At 32.9% G+C, this 20,973-nt stretch overlaps 3 protein-coding genes across 3 annotated transcripts; 2 read left to right on the top strand and 1 right to left on the bottom strand.

The window, feature by feature from the left end:
* Positions 1-1,279: 1,279 nt before the first annotated feature.
* On the top strand, positions 1,280-11,370 carry LOC132055428 (homeobox-leucine zipper protein GLABRA 2). The gene is given in 12 exon segments (XM_059447235.1): positions 1,280-1,503; positions 1,505-1,537; positions 2,328-2,626; positions 3,299-3,416; positions 3,626-3,823; positions 4,928-5,311; positions 6,061-6,165; positions 6,775-6,984; positions 8,145-8,319; positions 8,410-8,684; positions 10,591-10,677; positions 10,779-11,370. Coding segments are annotated over 12 exon segments (2,322 nt in total). The 5' UTR covers positions 1,280-1,449; the 3' UTR covers positions 11,163-11,370.
* Positions 11,371-13,155: 1,785 nt separating this feature from the next.
* LOC132055429 (small ribosomal subunit protein uS17c) lies at positions 13,156-13,979 on the bottom strand. Its single transcript, XM_059447236.1, has one exon. The coding sequence runs from the start codon at positions 13,903-13,905 to the stop codon at positions 13,429-13,431; it is 477 nt and encodes a 158-aa protein (XP_059303219.1). The 5' UTR covers positions 13,906-13,979; the 3' UTR covers positions 13,156-13,428.
* Positions 13,980-15,725: 1,746 nt separating this feature from the next.
* LOC132055186 (peroxidase 29-like) lies at positions 15,726-18,589 on the top strand. The gene is made up of 6 exons (XM_059446893.1): positions 15,726-15,819; positions 16,179-16,354; positions 16,914-17,102; positions 17,264-17,533; positions 17,621-18,036; positions 18,535-18,589. Exons 1-6 carry the CDS (start codon positions 15,726-15,728, stop codon positions 18,587-18,589), a joined length of 1,200 nt encoding a protein of 399 aa, XP_059302876.1.
* Positions 18,590-20,973: the final 2,384 nt, after the last annotated feature.

The raw sequence follows: 20,973 nt of genomic DNA, 5'->3' as shown, positions 1-20,973 counted from the left end.
ACTCGTACTGTCGAGAGCGTTTGCGCTCGTTCGCTTTTACTGCGTCAACGGGCACCACTGTGCGACGTTGTACAACTTTGGAATTGGCCGTCACGCTGTAGATACCATAACTTCGTTCCAATCTCGCTTCGCTCGATCTTTATATGATGGAAAGGTTTTCACGTACTGCAATTTTCTATTAAGCGCGCTTTTCAAATTCCCAACTAATCATGCATATATTGCCTCTATGAGCTTTCACTTTTGCAAAAAAACGTTGAGACCTTCTAAATTTCGTTTTACTCTCCTAATACGAGTCGTATCTTAGTATGAGGGCCCGAGATGTTACAATATATTAATTAAGCTGCATGATGGAGTTGGTAAATGAACGTGTAAAAAAATACATATTTTGATGTAAACACTCAGATTAATTTTATTGAAATGCGACCTTAAATATATAAAAATAGTTAAGAGTCAACTACCATTCATATTCATGCGTGGCTAAAGGAAGGAGGTTCATCATTGTGCCCAACAATCTTGTACATTATGTTGCCCATTTTCAGCATAAAGACACAGTTCAATTAAACTAGTAGATAAAACAGTTGTAACAGTTCACATTAACTCTGGGGGAAGCTTTAAGTTCAATCTTATAACCCACAGAGCATTGTAGTGAAATAAATATGATCTTTTCATTTTTATTAGAGGTTTAGGATTTAAGCTCTTGAAATTAAAAAAAAATTGTTAAAAAATATTTTCTTTTTAAATGAGTCTTATGTAGTTCAAATCCACATTAGATGAGACTCAAATAGAGATGCCGGAGACCAGGGAAATTTTCAAAAATATACAATCCAACAAAAAATATTACGTCACGTAGCCCACTAAACAATATCATACAACATTATACTTAAGGAGCAGTATACTTAATGTATCAACCTTGTATGAAAGTGTATAATAGTGTAAAAAAACGTATTTAAAAATAACAAACCCAGTGTAATCTCACAAGTGGGTCTAAAGAGTGTAAAAACGGTATTTATGCACAAATATGGGTTAAACCGGGTTACAACCTCAAACTATGAGCTACGTGGCGTAAATAATTTCTCCCAGTCGACACACAGTGTAATTAAATCATAAGTTTCAACCTAATAAAAAGTTAGGAGTAGTTGAAGGCCAAAATCATGACTCTCCACCGTATCTAACAGTCAACTCCTACCAGCCCCCAGCCCTTCTACCCCCCACCCCCATCCCTCTCAGTTCCTTCATTTGTTTGTTTGTTTTATATCCTTTAATTCATTTAGACCCCACTATATTTCTCTCTCTCTCTCTCTCTCACTCCTTTTCTTCTCCATTACACATACAGTCCTACACTCAAAAAACTCACAAACAGAAAAAGAAAAAAAAAATCAACAGTCATTTTACATTTATGTATCTCAATCTATCTCCTTCACCATAATCCAATTCCTCAAAAACACTGCCATGGGAGTTGTTGACATGTCGAATAATCATCCTCCTTCTCATGAGACCAAAGATTTTTTTCCCCTCTCCCGCTCTTTCTCTCAGTCTCGTGAGTTATTTTCTGCTTTATTCATAAATTTAACCTTTTATTTTTCCTTCTCAATCCTGTTTCTATCAAATTAGTACGTGCAGTAGTGGCAGACGCAGGATTTTCACGAGGAAATTCATTATTTATTATATATACATAAAAAAAAATGACCTTATACATGTGTTTGCCAATTTATTTTATGAATTATTAAAAATTTTTTTGGATTTTCGCGAAGAAATTTATTATTTATTCTATATACATAAAAAAAAGATGACCTTATACATGTGTGTTTCTGAATTATTTTTATCGATTAATTTTTTATTTGGATTTTCATGAAGAAATTCATTATTTATTTATTATGTCCATAAAAAAATTGACCTCATACATGTAGTGTGATTTCAAGCGACAGATGAATCTCTTCTGCCTCTCTAGCTCCGTTGTTGAGTATATGTGTTTCCGAACTTGTTTTCTTGATTAATTTTTTTATTTGGATTTTTACGAAGAAATTCATCATTTATTATATATAGATAAAAAGGAAATTTGTGTGATTTTCAAGTGACGGATAGAATCTCTTCCGCCTCTCTAACTCCGTCCTGACTACTGTTTATGATTTGTTTTATTGATTAATTTTTCTTGGATTTTCACGAAGAAATTCATTATTTATTATATATACATAAAAAGAAATTGACCTTATATATATATATATAGTGTGTGTGATTTTCGAGCGATAGATGAATCTCTTTAGCGTCTCTAGCTTAGCTCCTTTCTGATTTTGTTTTATTTATTAATTTTTTATTTTGAATTTTTGAAGGCTGGAATTTTCCGAGATGGCGGTGGAGCGGGGAGTAGTGCCGGAAACATGGAGACAACGGAGGAGGTTGATGACGGAAGTTTGGCGGCCAGCAAAGGCGGGCGGCCAAGAGAAGAAACGACGGTGGAGATTAGCAGCGAGAATTCGGAACCAATGAAATCATCACGTGGTTCAGATGATGATTTTGAGCATGACGATACTTGCAACGAAGACGAAGATGATCCCAACAACAGTAACAAGAAGAAGAAAAGAAAGAAATATCACAGACACACTGCTCAACAAATCAGAGAAATGGAGGCGTAAATTTCTATATAACTCTTCTCGCTGGTTTTAGCTTTTTAGTCTTAATTTTCACCGCTAGAAAATCGCTAATTTCTGACGAATATTCCTCCCAATTTCTTTCTCATATTAATTAGATTAACAGTCAAACACAAATTAAATGAATGATCAGCTGTTGGTTGGAATCAGTTGTGTCTTAATAAAAAAAATTCAGTGTGTATAAATGAAAGAAGGAAGAATTAAACACAAGAAATGATAAAGGCTTTGGAAAAATTAGCTGCATGGACTAGGGGACTATGCGATGAATTAATGACTATTAAAACGTGCATGGTATCAATTAATGATAGGGTAGTTTTGAGTTTATCATCGTTGGAGAACAAATTTTCTCTTAAAATCGGATATATTCCAAATTTACAGATACAGCTCAAGAATAGAAAATCCTAAATTTCTGATTATGCATCAGCCAATGGGCGAGGGCGGAGCTACAATTGTGCTTACTGGTTCGAAACCCAATGGTTTTGACCAAATTTTTGTATTTAAGAAAACATTTATTAATATACATACGTGTAACAGAATTCAATAACTGCATTTTTTAGAATTCAGAATCTATAAATTCAAAATTTCCGTATCTATGGAATGTTTCTCCTTTTCTATTTCCTGCAAAAGAAATACTCATGAAAATTATTTGGCAGCTTATTCAAAGAGTCGCCCCATCCAGATGAGAAGCAAAGGCAGCAACTCAGCAAGCAATTAGGCCTTCATCCAAGGCAAGTTAAATTCTGGTTTCAAAATCGGCGAACTCAAATAAAGGTAATTTTTATATATATTATACATTTTTATTAAAATTCAGTACTCGAATAGTGAGGATCGCAGCAGTGAATCTTTCTTAGATATGACTATAAATGTTCACAGTCCGTACGTATACCCCATGGAAAATGTATTTTTTGTCCTGAGTCAAGTGTTGTCCTGGTCTTAATAATTGGTGTAAATTTTGAAAAATGGGAAATTAATCTTTGCAGGCAATACAGGAGCGCCATGAAAACTCATTGTTAAAAGCTGAAATTGAAAAACTTCGTGAAGAAAATAAGGGATTAAGGGAGACCTCAAAGAATCCTTCTTGTCCTAATTGTGGGTTTGCTAGCTCTAGCAATGATGCTCCTGTTGTTCCTGCTGAAGAACAACAATTACGAATCGAAAATGCCAGACTTAGAACTGAGGTAATTTCAACACAATTCGTTATTTTTAAAGAGCCAATTTATTTTATTTGATTGACATGTTTATGTTAAATTGTGTTATCAATTACCATTTCATCTAAAAATTTAACTTGTTCAAGTGAGCTAGCTTATTTTTAACTATCCGAAAATAATCAAATTTACTCATTTACTTTTAAAAATAGTAACATTTCACCTTTCGTTATACTTCTCGAACAAATTTATCATAAACTTTTATTCAAATATACCCTTGACCTAAAGTAGCCAAGAATAGGGGTAAACAATTAGGGGTCGTTTGGTAGTTGGTTAGAGTTATGCAGGTATTAGTAATACATGAATTAGTTATGAGGGAATCTATGTATTATTTTATGTAGGTATTAGTTATGCAGGGCTTAGTTATTCATGTATTAGCTATTCCACATTTTGCCCTGCATAAAATAATACGTAGATTTCCTCATAACTTATACATATATTAGTTATACGGGTTTCTAAATTATAAACCAAACACCGTACTAATTTTATACATGAATAACACACCTCATAACTAGCTAGCAAACACGGTATTACTTATGCAGAATTTTAATAAATGAAAAACTTACTCCTAACCAGCTACCAAACGACCCCTAAGGGTAAATTTGGCCATTTTCTCAAAGTACAGGAGGGATTTACTCTCTTAAGTATATTTATTTCTTATATTTTGTTCATCATATATTTTTTCACATCAAATCCTTGAGATGACTTATTTTAACGGTCTTCTAAAATAGTTGAGCTGCAACTCTTGATATAAAAATCCAAATAAAAGATTGGTCAAATTTTCTTATAATATATGCTAAAAATAATTAACAAAATTATATGTATATCACATAAAAATTGTCAGAGACATGACATTTGCCCAAGTTTTTATTTGGATACTAAAGACATGCAAATATTCTTATTTTTTTTTACTTTTCTAGTGACAATTAGATTTGAATTTAAAACTTTTACTTGCTTTGATACCATATTTATAAATTGTGTGATCATGTCATATAAAATTTAAAATTTTAGAGATAGTTACACATTTCAATAGTTCGAACATGTATAAATATTACGGTTCTAATTTTGGATATGCAGGTTGAAAAGCTTAGGGCAGCTATGGGAAAATACCCACTTGGTTCATCACCGAACAGCTCCTCATGTTCAGGAGGAAATGATGAAGAAAATAGAAGCGCTTTAAATTTTTACACCGGCATTTTTGGGCTTGAAAAATCAAGGATTATGCATGTTGTTAATCAAGCAATGGAACAACTTAAAAAGATGGGAACTAGTGGAGAACCACTGTGGATCAGAAGCTTTGAGACTGGAAGAGAAATACTTAATTATGACGAATACATGAAAGAGTTTCCTATGGAAAAATCTGGAGACGTAAAACCTAAGAGAATGTGTATTGAAGCCTCCAGAGAGACAGGAATAGTATTCATGGAGCTCCCCCGACTTGTTCAGACTTTTATGGACGTGGTAAGATCAACTATTCCCACTTCACTTATTTCATGACGAGTTTAATTTTTATATATTGATATTGTAAAAAAGTTTTGCGCGATCACTCAATCAGGCTATCTAAATGCTACGATAGACCTGTTACAATGAGTTAATGCGTTTAATTTATATAAACTGATAGAATTAAAAAAATTAAAATATCATGCCATCAAAAAGATATCTACAAGTACCATCCATCAAAATTGGGATCTATAATCTTGGAAATAATGTGTGTTACCTGCTACATAAGTAATAATCATGACCTGGTAATATAAAAATTTATTTACACTGTACGTCGTTGTATATTGTTAAACTCTAAGTTAATTTACATAGATAGTATACATTTTGCACTAGATTTTCAGTTTCATACACCATTAGTGTAAATGATATTTTACAATATTAGATCATCCAAATGATATCTACAGGTAACTCTGTTAAAATTTAAGATTTAAAATCTTAAAATAAGATATATTAGGTGCTACAACATATGAAACTAAAATGACCTGATGATATAAAAATTATTTACACCAATAACGTATGTTACTAATTAAAACTCTTTACACCATCTCAGTGTATAAGTTAAATTCTTTATCTACGATAGACGTCTTCTTCATTTAGGGTAAGGATAGATAAAAATAGAAAAACAAAAAGGGTTTCAAAATGTGTAAACCTTGAAGTCCAAATTAAATAATGATAGTTGATGTTAAACTTATTTTGTCTTATTGGTGCAGAACCAATGGAAAGAAATGTTCCCATCCATGATCTCAAAGGCAGCAACAGTAGACGTGATATGTAATGGTGAAGGTGTTAATAACTGGAATGGTGCGGTTCAGCTAGTAAGTTAGCTTTTTTGTACATGTTGCTCTTTCTTTTAATTTTCCTCCTCCGTTGTTTTGGATTTTAAACCTGCATACTACTAGCAGTGAGGAGAAAGGATTTTCGCCATGCAATTTCAAAAAATAAATAAAGCAAAACACACTGAGAAGTCAAAAAAATTCAACACATAATATACTCCCATAAAAATATTGACCTTACATACCGTCAGACTTCTCTCAGAACAAAACATACTGTATCATAACATTTCATTATAACAATCAAAGTTTTTTAGAATCGATTTTCATATTACGTAATATTATATGTTCTCTATAACATATATAATCTCACTAGCAACCAAAAAATATCTTGACAAACAATGCCGTTATAAGAGATTTGTCTATACACAATATATTTTTCGAGAAATTTAGATGAACTCTAGCTCTACCGTCCCACTCGCTCCGCTAATGACTACTACAGTAGTACCTTTTTTTTTTTTTTTTTTTTTTTTTTTTACCATCCTCCCCCTCACCCCATAAAATGATACTAAGAAAAAAAGAAAAGGACGTTGTGAAAGGAAGATAATTAAGGATTTTGTCAGTGTGTTCTTAATGACATTTTTGGGTACACAGATGTTTGCAGAGGTGCAGATGCTAACGCCAGTAGTGGGGACGAGGGAAGTGTATTTTGTGAGATATTGCAAGCAAATCAGTGCAGGACAGTGGGGGATTGTGGACGTTTCTGTGGACAAGGTTGAGGACAACATTGACACTTCTCTCGTGAAATGCAGAAAATTACCCTCCGGCTGCATTCTCCAAGAACAATCCAATGCCCACTGCAAGGTACGTAACCCTAATTATATACCGTGTCTCTTTCTTTTTATCATAACTGTACTAGCTGGAATGGTCTGTCCATGTACTCTCCATACTTCCCCAGGCTACTTCCGATATTCATCGCAAATTCCAAATATTATTTGTTTTCTACTCACTATCCAGTGTCTTTTTTGGGGCTGGATAAAATTCACAGGCTGTCATTTCTCTGTCATAGTTGAAAAATAGTCAGATAGTTGACTTTGCAATCTCACATATAAAAATCCAAAATATTGTCATGAAGTTTATCTGTGGATTTCCAAACTCCATGATAGTGAATTTTTCAATTACGTACATGGCTGAAAAGTGGCAAGCCTATGCTATTACAACTTTGGGTTGTGACTAATCCGGATCTGTAATGCGTAACACCCATTAAAAGGGTAAGTGCTCCACCTTTTTTTATTCTCAAAATTGATATCTCTGGCTAGTTAAGAATAGAGGCATCCTATCAATCCCACCGTAATCATTGGTGTCGCAAATTCCAAATAACATAAAGGAAATCAACTAATTATCGTTGGTCTTGCACGAATTTATCTATAGAAATTAAGCTTTGCTTTTATGAATTTGGTGATGTCACAACTTACACAATACCAGGAGGGCTCGCAGTGGCATCTCCTTGTTTTCAGAGCTGATCAGTAATCATTGCAATTGGTGTTTGACAGTATATGCTAGATTTTCTGCACATAACGCTATAGGGTCTTACGTCCTAAGTATTGCCGAATTTTTGTCGAACATTTTTGTAAACTTCTAGCAACAAATTTTGGGCATGCTAATTTAAAGAGATACTGAAAACCACACGTAATCCACGTAATAAAAAGAAAGTGGGAGATTTTAATATTTTATCTGTTCTAATTACACTCTTTTATTTTTTTCATCAGTCCAAAAAGAGGGAGTTAAGTTTTATGATTGACAAATTGGCAAGTAGAATTTTATAGGAAATAGCCAAAAACTAAAAATAAGAAGACGAGTGGAGCTGTGCTACATATATTTATACAAGAATTTAACTTATATACACCAACAGTCTAAAGATTCTTATTTTTCAAGTTAATAATCCCACCTATTACAAACAGTTATCTTTTATACGGTAGTGATAAAAATGATTAAACTCTAAAGCTAATTGCTCTCTTGTTCAGGTAACGTGGGTGGAACATTTGGAGTGCCAAAAAAGCATAGTTGACTCTCTGTACCGTGTTATTGTCAACAGTGGTCAAGCTTTTGGAGCAAGACGCTGGATGGCTACTCTCCAGGAGCAATGTGAGCGCCTCCTCTTCTTCATGGCCACCAACATTCCCACCAGGGACACAACTGGTAATAAATTATCACTTCGTGTGTTACATGATCGATTAATATGATAAAATACAAATTGATTTGAAAACTATATACGTAAACGAATATCAGGTGTTGCGACACTTGCTGGTAGAAAAAGTATACTGACATTGGCACAAAGAATGACTTGGAGTTTCTACCGCATGGTTGGAGCTTCTAGTTATAATACATGGAACAAGGTCCCAAGCAAAACTGGCCAAGAGGATATTAGGGTGGCCTCTAGGAAGAACTTAACAGATCCTGGTGAACCCCTAGGTGTGATTCTCTCTGCGGTTTCATCCATTTGGTTGCCAGTTTGTCGCAACATACTATTTGATTTCTTGAAAGATGAAAACCGTCGACATGAGGTTAGTGAGTTCAACCATACAATATTCCATATATATTCACGTCCAAATTTACTTCTCAACTATACAAACTATCTTGAATCTACCAACCCTTAATATCTTAACATTAACAAATCGTCTCGCATTTGCCCTGCCCTTTTATTGAGGAAGCTCCAGTGTAGAGTAAGTGAATTCCACGTCCAAATAATTCGAAAAAAGTGTCCAAATTTACACCTCTTCTTTTTACTGTAGTTTAAGTTACCTTTCATTACTTTTAGTTGAAGCTCTGTTCGAATTAAAGACAAATGCGAAACGATTTGCTAAGGGATGTATGAAAGTCCGAAAGTATAACGGGTCAAATTAAGTACTTCTATTAGAGGATATTTTATTTTATCTTTTTTTGTTAGAAAAAAAGGGAGTTAACTGAGATTTTGACATTTTTAATGCCTTTTATCTAGGGCAAAAAACATTTATGTACATACTAAGAGGTTATATTTACGGAATATAACGATACTTTTCAGTTTACAAAATATATCAATAGATTTGTTACAAAATCTATACAAATCAGGTAAATTAAAAAGAACTAAATAAAACACATTAAATAAGGTAAGGAGATTGCTTTCATTATTTAATCCAATTTTCTCTCTCCAATCAAAATTAAAATATGTTGTTACCTGATTTTCTTCATGCTCCCTTATTTCATCCACTTTTATCTCCCCATTCAAAATTAAGAGATATTATTCTCTAATTTTCTTCAACTTTTATTCAAAAAGTCAATACTAATCGATAGTTTTTATATACATATATATATATATATATATATATATATATATATATTATATATATATATATATATATATGTATAATTTTTATATACTATATAAATTTGTTATAATTTTTGTATATGAAATATGTATTAAAATTATGTGTATGTTGATTATGATAAAGTGCATATAAATTGTATAAAATTTAATCAAAGTATGTATAAATTTTGAGAAAATATGTATAATAAATTTGTAATTGATACAAATCAGATTCCATACAAAGTTCACACACCAGAAAATAAATTTGTGTAAATTTTTGTATGCAATATGTATAAATGTATAAATTCATTATAATTTTTATGTATGAAATATGTATAAAAGTTGTATGTATATTTTGATTATATATATATATGTACATATAAATTGTACAAATCTAATCAAAGTATGTATAGATTATGAGAATGTATATATAAATTGATTAAGTTTTTTTGATTGATAATAAATTTGTAATTGACAAATCGTATTCCAAAGTTCACACACCGTATAATTTTCAACATTTTTAGATTAATTTATATCAAATTTATTCGCATTCCATACACACTATACCATATATATCTAAAAAATGATAGATATAATGTATATACACATTTCATTCATATATATAGTTTTTTCAACATTTATATCTAAAAAATGATTATATAGCGAGGTTCCATACACATTTCATTTCAAACACACAATGATCGCACATATCTCAAAATGATACAAATCAATTTTTATATACAATTAACACACATGTCGGTAATAAAAAAAATTGTAATATTAGTTTGAAAATTTATATTATGAGAGAAGATGAATTTTAGTAATATTAGAAATGGTTATATTATGAGAGGGAGGGAGAGAGAGAGAGAGAGAGAGAGAGAGAATCTTTAAAAAAAGGAGAAGAAGTTGATTGGTAAATTATCCTATAATTAAGTTAACATTTAAAATCGTATTCTTTTCCTTAAAAATGCCCAAAATCGTGGGTATCTCATTAAGTCCAAATGGTATTCTATTTGGTATACTTTGTAATTTTATTGGTATGTTTTGTAAATAAGAAAAAATATCTTTATGTTTTGTAATATAGAGTCTTAAGTAGTATTATTAAGTCATTTTCCCTTTTATCTAAGTGGGATATCATGTCAAATGGAGCTCCCGTGCAATCCATAGCAAATTTAGCCAAAGGTCAAGACAAAGGAAATGCAGTCTCAATCCAAGTGAGTACCTCTCAGCGAAGTTTATATTTGGTCTATATATCTCCATCTTCCTTTTCCCTTCTTCTAATTGGAAATTTGGCTCTATGAACTCTACTAATCAGGCAGTGAAATTAAGAGAAAACAACATGTGGATCCTCCAAGATACTAGCACCAATGCTTATGAATCTGCAGTTGTCTATGCCCCAGTCGACATAGCAGGCATGCAATCTGTTATAACAGGCTGTGACTCGAGCAATATTGCTGTGTTACCTTCGGGTTTCTCAATCCTCTCTGATGGCCTAGAGTCTAGGCCTTTTTTTATCACTTCTAGACCAGAGGACAGAAGTTCAGAAGGAGGATCCTTGCTAACAGTCGCCTTTCAAATTCTAGCTAGCAATTCTCCAACAGCAAAACTTTCTAAGGAATTTGTTGAATCCATCAACAACCTTTTATCGTGTACATTGCACAAGATCAAGACAAGTTTCCAATGTGACAATGGATACTAATTCTTGTAGGTGAGATAGAAAGATGCTAATTTCATTATACAGATAATATAGTTCTTCTCCTTTAACCTTTTCATTTGAATAGACTGATGAAAAGGATTCAGAGACAGTGGGTTCTTCCCCGTTATTGTAATTCCCCGCCCATCCAGATAGTAAAGGAAACTTGTTCAAACACAAAAATTTACATACTATAAGAATTTTCGTCGATTCATGTGTAATTTTCTTTCCTTTTCTTTGTGCTTTATGTTCTCTGTGCAGTGAATTTAAAAATTAACATGTATATTTTTTCTTCTTTTTAGTAATGGCTTAGAATCAGCCAAATTAAAGTAAACTGGACACATAAGAAATGAAGGGCACCTACAGCATTTTGCCAAAATAAAGTATATTTAGAAAGTACTAAAACGTCAACCAACTAATAAACAAACAACTTTTACACTAAATCAGGCAGTGAAGCTACAAGCTCAACAACAAGGCATCGATTTACCCATTTTTAAACATCAATGTAATTCAAAATATGGATTCCCTGGTTCGCACTCTGAAACTGGGCCCAAAACAGGATTTTTGAGGTGCATTCTTAAGGGAATTTTTTTTCTTTCATCATTGGAGTTCAGGGCTTTCCAATAAGTCTCAGGCATATCAAATTTTTTTTTGAGAAGATAGTAAGTACACAAGGGGTAAGCTAGCTTCATTGATAGGTCTGTTTCCTCTTAAATAATATGCAGATTGTGATTATTATGCATGCTTTATTATCCAGGTCCAGAATATGAGAGATAAATGATGATATGCCCATTGATGAGCTTCCTATTTCACCTGTTGCTAAGGTATTGACGATGCAAAGGGAAAATAAATTGGGAAAATAAATTCTCTCTCACAGGCACAAAGATGAATAGCATTTATGGATATGAATCTGATAAAAGATCTAGCTAAAGTGGCGAAGCTTCTTGCCAGCGGTAGAGCAAAAAGTTGATCAAAATATCCTAATATATGTAAAGCAATCACTATAAGAAAATGTTTCCTAGATCGTCTTGCCTCTAATAATAGCAGACTTATCCTTCTATTCAAGTAAAACATGTCTATGCAGTTTTCTTTGGCAACAAAGACACTTTTACAATGCCAACCTCTCCTCCAAGACAAAGGGAAACCTAATCCATGAATATTATTTCCCAATTGCAAGGAGAAAATCTCAAAGATTTGATAATTTTCTAAGCGTCGTTCTGAGTTTCCACAGATTATACATATTGGGTTTCATATGTTTCAATCCTACAGTCAGGGAAATAACAAAGGCGAAAGTAACCTTCAGAAGCACATTTTCAGAATATCGTCACTAATACCATCTGTTAGTGGCAGGACATAGATGTTAACAAGGTTGGTCAAATAATTCATTGGTTGTACATTTGCACAACCCCAACCAATACAAAAGCAAAAATGACACTGCAAGACAACAGATCTAAGTTGAACTCTGTTATAACTAGAATTAGATTAGTAGATGGCCATCAAAAGTTTTGAAATTCTTACACCACCATAAAAACACTCATTTCCTCAATCTATCATGTTCATCATTCTACACGAATCACAAGAAGTATGCATCTAATTATTGAGTTAGAACTCCACTACACTGCCAGTACAAGGAAGAAGCAAAATACTATATTCCCAAGTGAAACTAATTTAAAGTTTTTGACTTTGCAGATTAATGAGCTCTGTTATTTGGAAATTCACAAAAAACACTTCATCCACATCAATGTTGAAGTATCAGCCCCATCAATTTTGAAAGTGAAGACTTACTAAAATACGGTTCAATTGTGGGTCGGGTCTTATCAAGTCGGGTTCACAGATAAAGAGATAAAATTAGCTATTACTACAAAAGCATCAATCAGAATTGAAAGACAATAAACTCATCATCTAAAATAATCCATTAAAGTACATTAGTTATTCAAAGTTTTTGACTTTGCAGATTCACGACTGTAATTTGAAACTCGTAAAAAGCACTTCAGCTACATCAATAGCAAAGTATCAACCCCAACAATTTTGCAAGTGAAAGCTTACTACAATACGGTTCAATTCCGGGTCGGGTCTTATCAATGCGTACATTCAGGTTCAAAGACAAAGAGATCAATTACCGTACTACTACAAAAGCAGAAATCATAATTGAAGGCTAAAAATCACTCAATAAAAATACACCATTATCATTAAATCACAACAATAACCCAACAGACAAAAAAAAGAAACTGAATACAAGATTAATTTAAAAGTGTCCAAGAAAGCTCTCACTTTAACTCTGTTGCAGAGATTCAAGTGGAAGCCCAAGTTCTTGATTATTCTCTTCCTCCTTAACCTTAGGCTGGTTTCTTGGAGGCACAGGTACAGCAATAAAAGCCTTAGTCTTGCTAATAGGTGCACTACTTTCAAGCTGAACATAATCCCCAACTTGAAACTGATTCAAAGGGTCATGTGCTTGGTACTTCTTCTTCTTCCTAACTCTACGCTTATACTTGGGATGAGGAGCAAGACGAGTAACTTCAACAGAAACAGTTTTGTCATTTGTGGAGCAAACGACCCGACCCTGCAGTGATCTCATGGCCCGAATTGGTGGCAAGAAAGTTAAGGGAGTTGATGGGTTTGGTGAAGTGATGGTGGGTTTTGAGAGACGAGAAAGAGAAGAGGAGTTTCCATTGAGGAAAGGGGTGGAAATGGTGAGGGATTTGAATTGGGAAAGAGGAAGTTGAAGGAGAGGAGATGTTAGAGACATTGGTGAAGAGAAGCTTTGTGTTTGGATAACATCAACACAAAGATATGAGGGATTGCAGGAGGATACCCTTCTTATGTTATCTCTTTCTTGTTTTCTTATTCTTTTTAAATTTTTTAGGTTAATTACATTTGACACCCCTATAATATTGATTCAATTTTGGAGACATCCCTTACATTATAAGATCAAACATTATGGGTAATATTCGTAACTAAATAGATTAAAATTAAAAATAAAATAGAAATCCAGGGACAAATTACGAAGCCACTTGAGGACGGAGTTTCAATTGAATGCTTTTGTTAAAATTTTATATTGTAAATAAAACAAAAATGAATTTGTTTTGTTATCTTTGAACTGTTGAATTCCTTCGTATAAGATTTTTTTTTTTTTTTTTTTTTTGGTTATATTTGAACTATTGAATTTTCTTATATGCGATAACTTTTTTTTTTGTTTTGTTTTGTTTTGTTATATTTAAATTGTTGAATTTCGTAAAGCCAAGTTTAGTTCCAAGTGTGATGGATATTATGTTGTATTAGAAGTCTATTCAAGTGGTGACTATAAGCTTGTTGATGTAGAAGACAGGTGTCGTCCTATCAATGGTCTAGTTGAGGCATTCAACACGACCTATGCAACTCGTTGAATTCTTTTGGTGTATAAGAAAAATTATAGTGACCGCAAAGGGTGTTCAAAAGTGATTTATATTATAGATTCAAATTTCAACTATGTACACAATCTATTATTTTCTTAAATGCTATTGTACAAATTCCTGGCTCCACTAATGCATCCGTCATCACTCATCATCTACATTTGCATGCTTAGAGCATACATCCAAGGATTGTAAATGAAAGACAAATCCAAGGATGAAGCTAAGCTGAGGAAAAGGGTTCGAATTAAATTCGTTTATTCAAAAATTATAAGTACTGTGTAAATAGAACAAAAATGAAATTTTATATATATATATATATATATATATATATATATATATATATATATATATATATATATATATATATATATTTGGTTTTAAATTTTCTTGATATAAGATAATTTGTTTTGGTTTTTGTTATATTTAAACGAATGAATTTCCTAGAACCAAGTTTAATTTCAAATGTGATGGATCTTATGTTGTATTAGAACTTAGAAGTCTATTTAAGTGGAAATTATAAGCTTATTAAAGATTGCAGATACTTGCTAGAGACCACCAAAGCAAATATTATAAGCATATGGAGAGAGGCAAGCAGTTGTGCGGATTTCTTGGCAAATTAAGGTCATAAACATGAAGAGGAGCTGCTAGTTTGGGCAGACACAATTAAAGACATGGACTTTTTGTTCCTTGCTGATTTAAGCAATGAAGCTTACGAACAGTTTTAATTATTGTTTTTAGTATTTTCTGATGTATAAAAAAAATATATAAGCTTATTAATGTAGAGAGCATACGGAGTCGGTCCTATAGATGGTCTAGTTGAGGCATTTAACACGACCAATGCAACTTGTTGAATTCTTTTGGTATGTAAGAAAAATGGAAAGGGCCAAACATACACACACATGGACTATCGAAAAAGGTTAAATATATTCTTCATCAACCTATTTTGCTGAAGAGATCTCCCTGATTACCTTTATTGCTTAACAGTTAACACAGAGTTAAAAAAGAAAAATCCACGTGAGATTTTATTACTCGTTCAATTTTAAACTCTTACCCCAATTAGACAAATCCACTCATCTGGTTTTCTGACTTACCCGACCCAAATACTAACCTGCCCGAAAAACATAAAAATCTCGTCGGAAAAATCATTTTAGGCCATTTTACACGAGGCACCTGAGTTATGGATATTTTTGGCATCCGTCATCACTCATCATCTACAACCGCACGTTTAGAACTTGTGAATATTTTTGGCAGCTTTGCTAAATACAAGATGTGTAATTGAGCAACTACCTTCCTGCCTCCATATACCTTTGTAACGCATCTCCTTAATATAAATGTGACCCGTATCTCTAAAAAGCCTTAATTGCACTAACCTTAATAACAAGTCAAAATCAGTTACTTCATCAGTCCAGGTGGTAAAAGCACAAACTATAGCATGCATGCCTTTTGACACTTATCTTAAAATTCCTAAAGAATTTACTGTTATTTATAGAACTACAAATTCTTTTCTACATTCTATTACACACTAGTCACTTTCATTCTTCTATTGTTTTAAGTATAAGAGAATTGTTGTTGAAGATGACAGGTTTAAAGGGGATTTCGGTTCTTGTTTTTCTTTGTTGTTTATTTTCAGTTATTGTAGGGGATCATGAAGAAGAAAAAATTCCAGGACTTGAGCTTAATTTTTATAGGAACAGTTGTCCAAATGCAGAACAATTTGTGAAAGATGAAGTGAGTAGGAGTACGCTGATAGATCCTACTACAGCTGCAGCCCTTCTAAGACTTGCTTTCCATGACTGCCAAGTAGATGTACTTCTCTCATTTCCCTCTTTAGCAATTAGCAACTCATCATCAATTTATGTGGCATGTTTTGACCAGGCACAGAATTTAAGAAACAACAATAGATTTTTAAAATTTGTGGTCTAAAAGAAGTCGCATTTGTGCGGCTATAAATCATCTCATTAAGTGTAAAGCTAAGAATTTTGAAAGTTAATTTGCCTAAACATAGAAAGGTATGTTCTTTTTGGGACAGACTAAAAAAGAAAATGTGTCACATAAATTGGAACAGAGCTAATCTGTGGATAATCACATCTCAAGAGTTTGAAGCCACCTCCGTCAACTAGCAGCACAGTTCTGAATTTGACCACTATGAATTAGTAGCATAATTTGGAACCGTCATACCTGTGTGTAACGTTCTATTGACGATTCTATTGACGCTCCACAAGGGAAAATGAAAGCTTCTGAAATTTCTATCAGAACATACTTTTGTCTAAGACATATATATTTCAGTTATAGAAAAATATGAATAGCTTTATGATGCTAAGTTGTTTTTACCCCTGTATTTTGTTGATGCCTTTTTTTTGGGCAGGGTTGTGATGCTTCAGTACTTTTAAGTTTTTCAAATGGTTTGATGACTGAAACAGAATCAGAAATGAACTTTGGATTGCGCAAACTCCACATAATCAATGGAATAAAGAGTTCTTTGGAGAGAATTTGTCCTCAAACAGTTTCTTGTTCTGATATTATTCAGTTAGCAGCACGTGATGCTGTACATCTGGTATATATATTGGCTATCTTTTCTTGTTTCTTTGTTTTTAAAATGAGATTTATCGATGGAGCTAAAAGTTGCTATAATACGAGTGAGTGCTTAGCATCACTAATTTGGCCATGCTGTTGTGCTTAATTTTGTGTTAGTTCACAATGAAGCTTTGTTTTCAGTCAGGAGGACCCTTTATAGATGTTTTTACTGGACGAAAAGACGGTACATTGGCAAGCAAGGAGAGAGCTGACAAAGAGCTTCCACCTGCAGACATTTCTGTAGATAAATTCATTGAAATTTTCCAGGAGAAGAACATCACTCTCCAAGAAGGAGTAGCCCTTATTGGTAAACAATCTGCTTTCTCTGCTTCATTTTATACGACACTTCTTTCTTTTTATCCTGTTTCGGAAAAATTTACACATTTCTATATTGGGCATAAAAACGTCACAGTAATACCATATGTTCTAAGAGTACTTTTGTTACATGCTAAAAGTCCTTATTTCCTTCTTAAATTCCGTGTTCAGTCAAATACATAGACCGAAATTTTAGTTATATGGAGCAATTCTGATGCAGGGGCACACACTCTAGGCATAGGACATTGTCGGAACTTTGAGAGGAGGTTGCAGCCTCCAGGGGATCCTACATTGTCAGCCGGATTCAAACTTACTTTACTTATGATTTGCAGCAATCCTTTTTTGTCTAATATCACTTTCGAAACAAATGATTTAACTACTTTTGCGTTTGATAATCGCTATTTCACTGATATCCTTAATGGAAGAGGACTACTCAAGATTGATTCTGATATTTCGAGAGATCAAAGAACAAAGCCTCATGTCCTCAGATTTGCAAGCGATCAAAAGCAGTTTTTTAGAAGCTTTACATCAGGATTCTTAAAACTCTCGAACCATAAAGTTTTATTGGGAAAACAAGGAGAAATTCGTAAGGACTGCAGGTTTGTGAATAATTGAACAAGTTGTATATCACGCTCGTCTTGTCACCAGAGTTTCAACAATCAATAAACTACAACTGACATGTGTAGTACTAGCTTGTAGGACAAAGCTTTTAAGTTTTCTTTCTGTATCCAAATGTGATAAAAAAGAAAAAAGACGAAATCTTTGTTTATGTCGACTTTCACTTTATCTTTGAATAGATGTGTTCTGTTTAGTCTTTTTCATCTGTTTGTATCTCACAGTAGTTTCAGTTTACTCAGCAATTCAAGTTACTGAATTAACAGTGCAGTACTGAACTGTAGTTAATGCAAGTCTTATAAATATTTCCTGTTGATGGCTACATGTAAGAGCCTTGCTGGACCTTTCTGCATGCATAGCCTTGCTGGACCTTTCTGCATGCATAGCCTTCTGACCAACCTCACAATTAATAAAAGTAATCGAATAAGGAATCTCAGAGAATGAGCAGAGCTCTAAAATAAAGCAAGTCCTCACTTTAACAGGGTTTGGTCAACTGAACTGCTGGTTGATGCAAGTCCAATGACAGAACCACCTTAGTTTGGATCCCCTTTGGTAGATTTCTCTCTTTATGGCCGTTCAAAGTCCGTTTGTTCTTTCGATCATAACGTAATTACGTAAACATGGCCAACTTGAAGTGGCTAAAAGAAATTGAATTACAAGCTAAAGAATGAATCTAATTAATATATTTAATAATTTCAGGATATCTGTAATAAGTAATACACATTACCATAGATCACAAAGTTGTTCGCTGATTAGAACTGGGAGTTTCCTAAACCTATAGGAGTATGAATTTCCTAAATATACAAGGAAAAAATTTTCTAAGACATGATTAACAGATTCCAATAACCAAACTCTTTTATCTCACAAATTGGTGGACCTAAATCTTACATTTGTCACACTTGTGAGGCATAAAATAAAATTTATGCCGAAGGAGCCAAGTATTAATAAAAGAAACTAAAAATAAGAAGGCAAAGATTCTACAGTAGAACTCTTTTTTTTTTTTGTACTTCTTATAATTCAACGCACAGTCATATGAAAATGCAGAAGAAACATCGACTAACGTGAAAATATTATACCTAAATTTTCATATTTGTACAAACAACGGGTGCGTTAGCTTTTAAAAAAGAACGGAAAAAAAAAAAAGAAAGAAAGAAGAAGAACAAGTTAAAATAAATTGACACAGAGATTATTTTATATTTTTTGACACATAAATTACTTGGTATTTGAATCTATTGTGAATTTAGAACCTCGTAATAATCATGTCCTTAGTGTAAACAATATTGAGGGTTTAAGTCATTTTACGAAGAAAAAAGTGTTTAACTGTACATTTTAACTTTTTTTTTAACACTTGTTTTTTTATCCAAAATACGCATATATATATATATATATATATATATATATATAGCTAAGTCAAACGCATGGTCTCTAACTTGACAATTTTGTTAACAAAATCAAATTAAAGCGAAGTGTAAGTTTTTGGTTTCAGAATAGGCATTGATCCATGAAGTTTTTTTTTTTTTTTTACTAACTGTATAAAAGTTTTAAATTCCTGCTTTCTTTGATTTTTATTTCTGCAAAAGATAAATGTTTTATCCCAAAACAGTTGTCCTTCGCGGTATGTTGATGGACCAAATTGACGACTACTCTACAATGCTTGTTGAACTGGAGTTCTGGAGTTCCTGAATTTCCATTATAGCATGTAAACCTCTTACCAAATTTTAACACGCATCTCGTTCGACAAAGCCAATGAAAGACATCCTTCGACAAACCGCAAATTCGACAACCGTTTTTGTTACTCAATTAATAGTTATTATCGCAGAAAATCAATTTTTATGTTGAAGAAATTGAAATCAAGAAGAAAGATACTTTATGGGATAATAACTATTAGTTGAGTGACCATATGATAAATCAACCCCAGATATATCGTGATTTGTGATCTTCCCTTTTCTTCAATTTCAATTACGACTAATTAATTTGTTTTCTTTTTCAGTTTGTGATTTGGGTTGTTCGTGTAACAATCACCTAATATCCAACTTCATATACGTGAAAAGGGGAAAAACCAACTATGATATTCTTTCAAGGATGTATTCTCATGCTTTTGGATAAGTAAAATTTCCAGCAGACATTGGTTCCCATATGCGCCAATTAGAATTAGTAACAACTTAAAAGCAAACTGAGGTCCATTAAAACAATAAACTCTTGTTATCTTACATGAATCTTGTATAAAAAATAATACCTAATACTACCAATACATACATAGTAGTACTAATTGGATAATCAAATAATTCTCTTACCATAATTTAAAAAATATAACTACTACTATACTATTTCGTAACCTGACATGATTTATTTTTTAGTCGTACGACACCGCAAACAACCAACAGAAGGAAAATCGAGGCTGCAATACCAATAATATCAAGTATATCGTCAGAAATCCAACTGAATTTGCTTGAGTGGTCACCATGTTGCTGGGAACCTGAAGTGGTAATTGAAGGAGACCCATCTTCACTTATCTTAGAAAGAGCAATACTATTCTCCAAAAGCGTCACCGTAAGCACCTCTTTTCTCGGGTCTTTAGTTAAAGGAGTTGAAGGAGCAATAATAGGTGATACGAGTAGTAATTTTCTGGCGGTCGAGAGGCTGGTGATGGAAGATAAAATTAAAGTAGCAATAGTATCATGATTATTGACATCACAACAAGAGATGAGGAAATCACTTGGGCCATTTAGTCGTCACTAACACACAATCACCCACAAAGTAAATAAAGAAGAAAAATAACACGAGAGTTTTCCACAATGAAAGAGAAGAAGTATATAGATCTCAAGTAGTCCCAAACATATATGAGAAAGGTTTTCCAATCCTACAAGGATAATATATTTTTGTTTCTCAAATCTATTAGAACAATGATCAGCTGCTACTTA

Source organism: Lycium ferocissimum, chromosome 5 (assembly GCF_029784015.1).
Source record: "Lycium ferocissimum isolate CSIRO_LF1 chromosome 5, AGI_CSIRO_Lferr_CH_V1, whole genome shotgun sequence".
Taxonomy (NCBI): Eukaryota; Viridiplantae; Streptophyta; class Magnoliopsida; order Solanales; family Solanaceae; genus Lycium; species Lycium ferocissimum.
The sequence above is the reverse complement of the archived record's forward strand: the minus strand, read 5'-3'. Positions and strand labels throughout refer to the sequence as shown.

Excerpts from the sequence above, each read along its gene's own strand:
- LOC132055429 (XM_059447236.1), bottom strand. The coding sequence starts at position 13,905 with ATGTCTCTAACATCTCCTCTCCTTCAACTTCCTCTTTCCCAATTCAAA.
- LOC132055186 (XM_059446893.1), top strand. The coding sequence starts at position 15,726 with ATGGATATTTTTGGCATCCGTCATCACTCATCATCTACAACCGCACGT. Across the intron at positions 15,820-16,178 it reads CTTTGCTAAATACAAGATGT|TTATTGTAGGGGATCATGAA; the intron begins GTAATTGAGCAA and ends GTTTATTTTCAG. Across the intron at positions 17,103-17,263 it reads CACGTGATGCTGTACATCTG|TCAGGAGGACCCTTTATAGA; the intron begins GTATATATATTG and ends CTTTGTTTTCAG.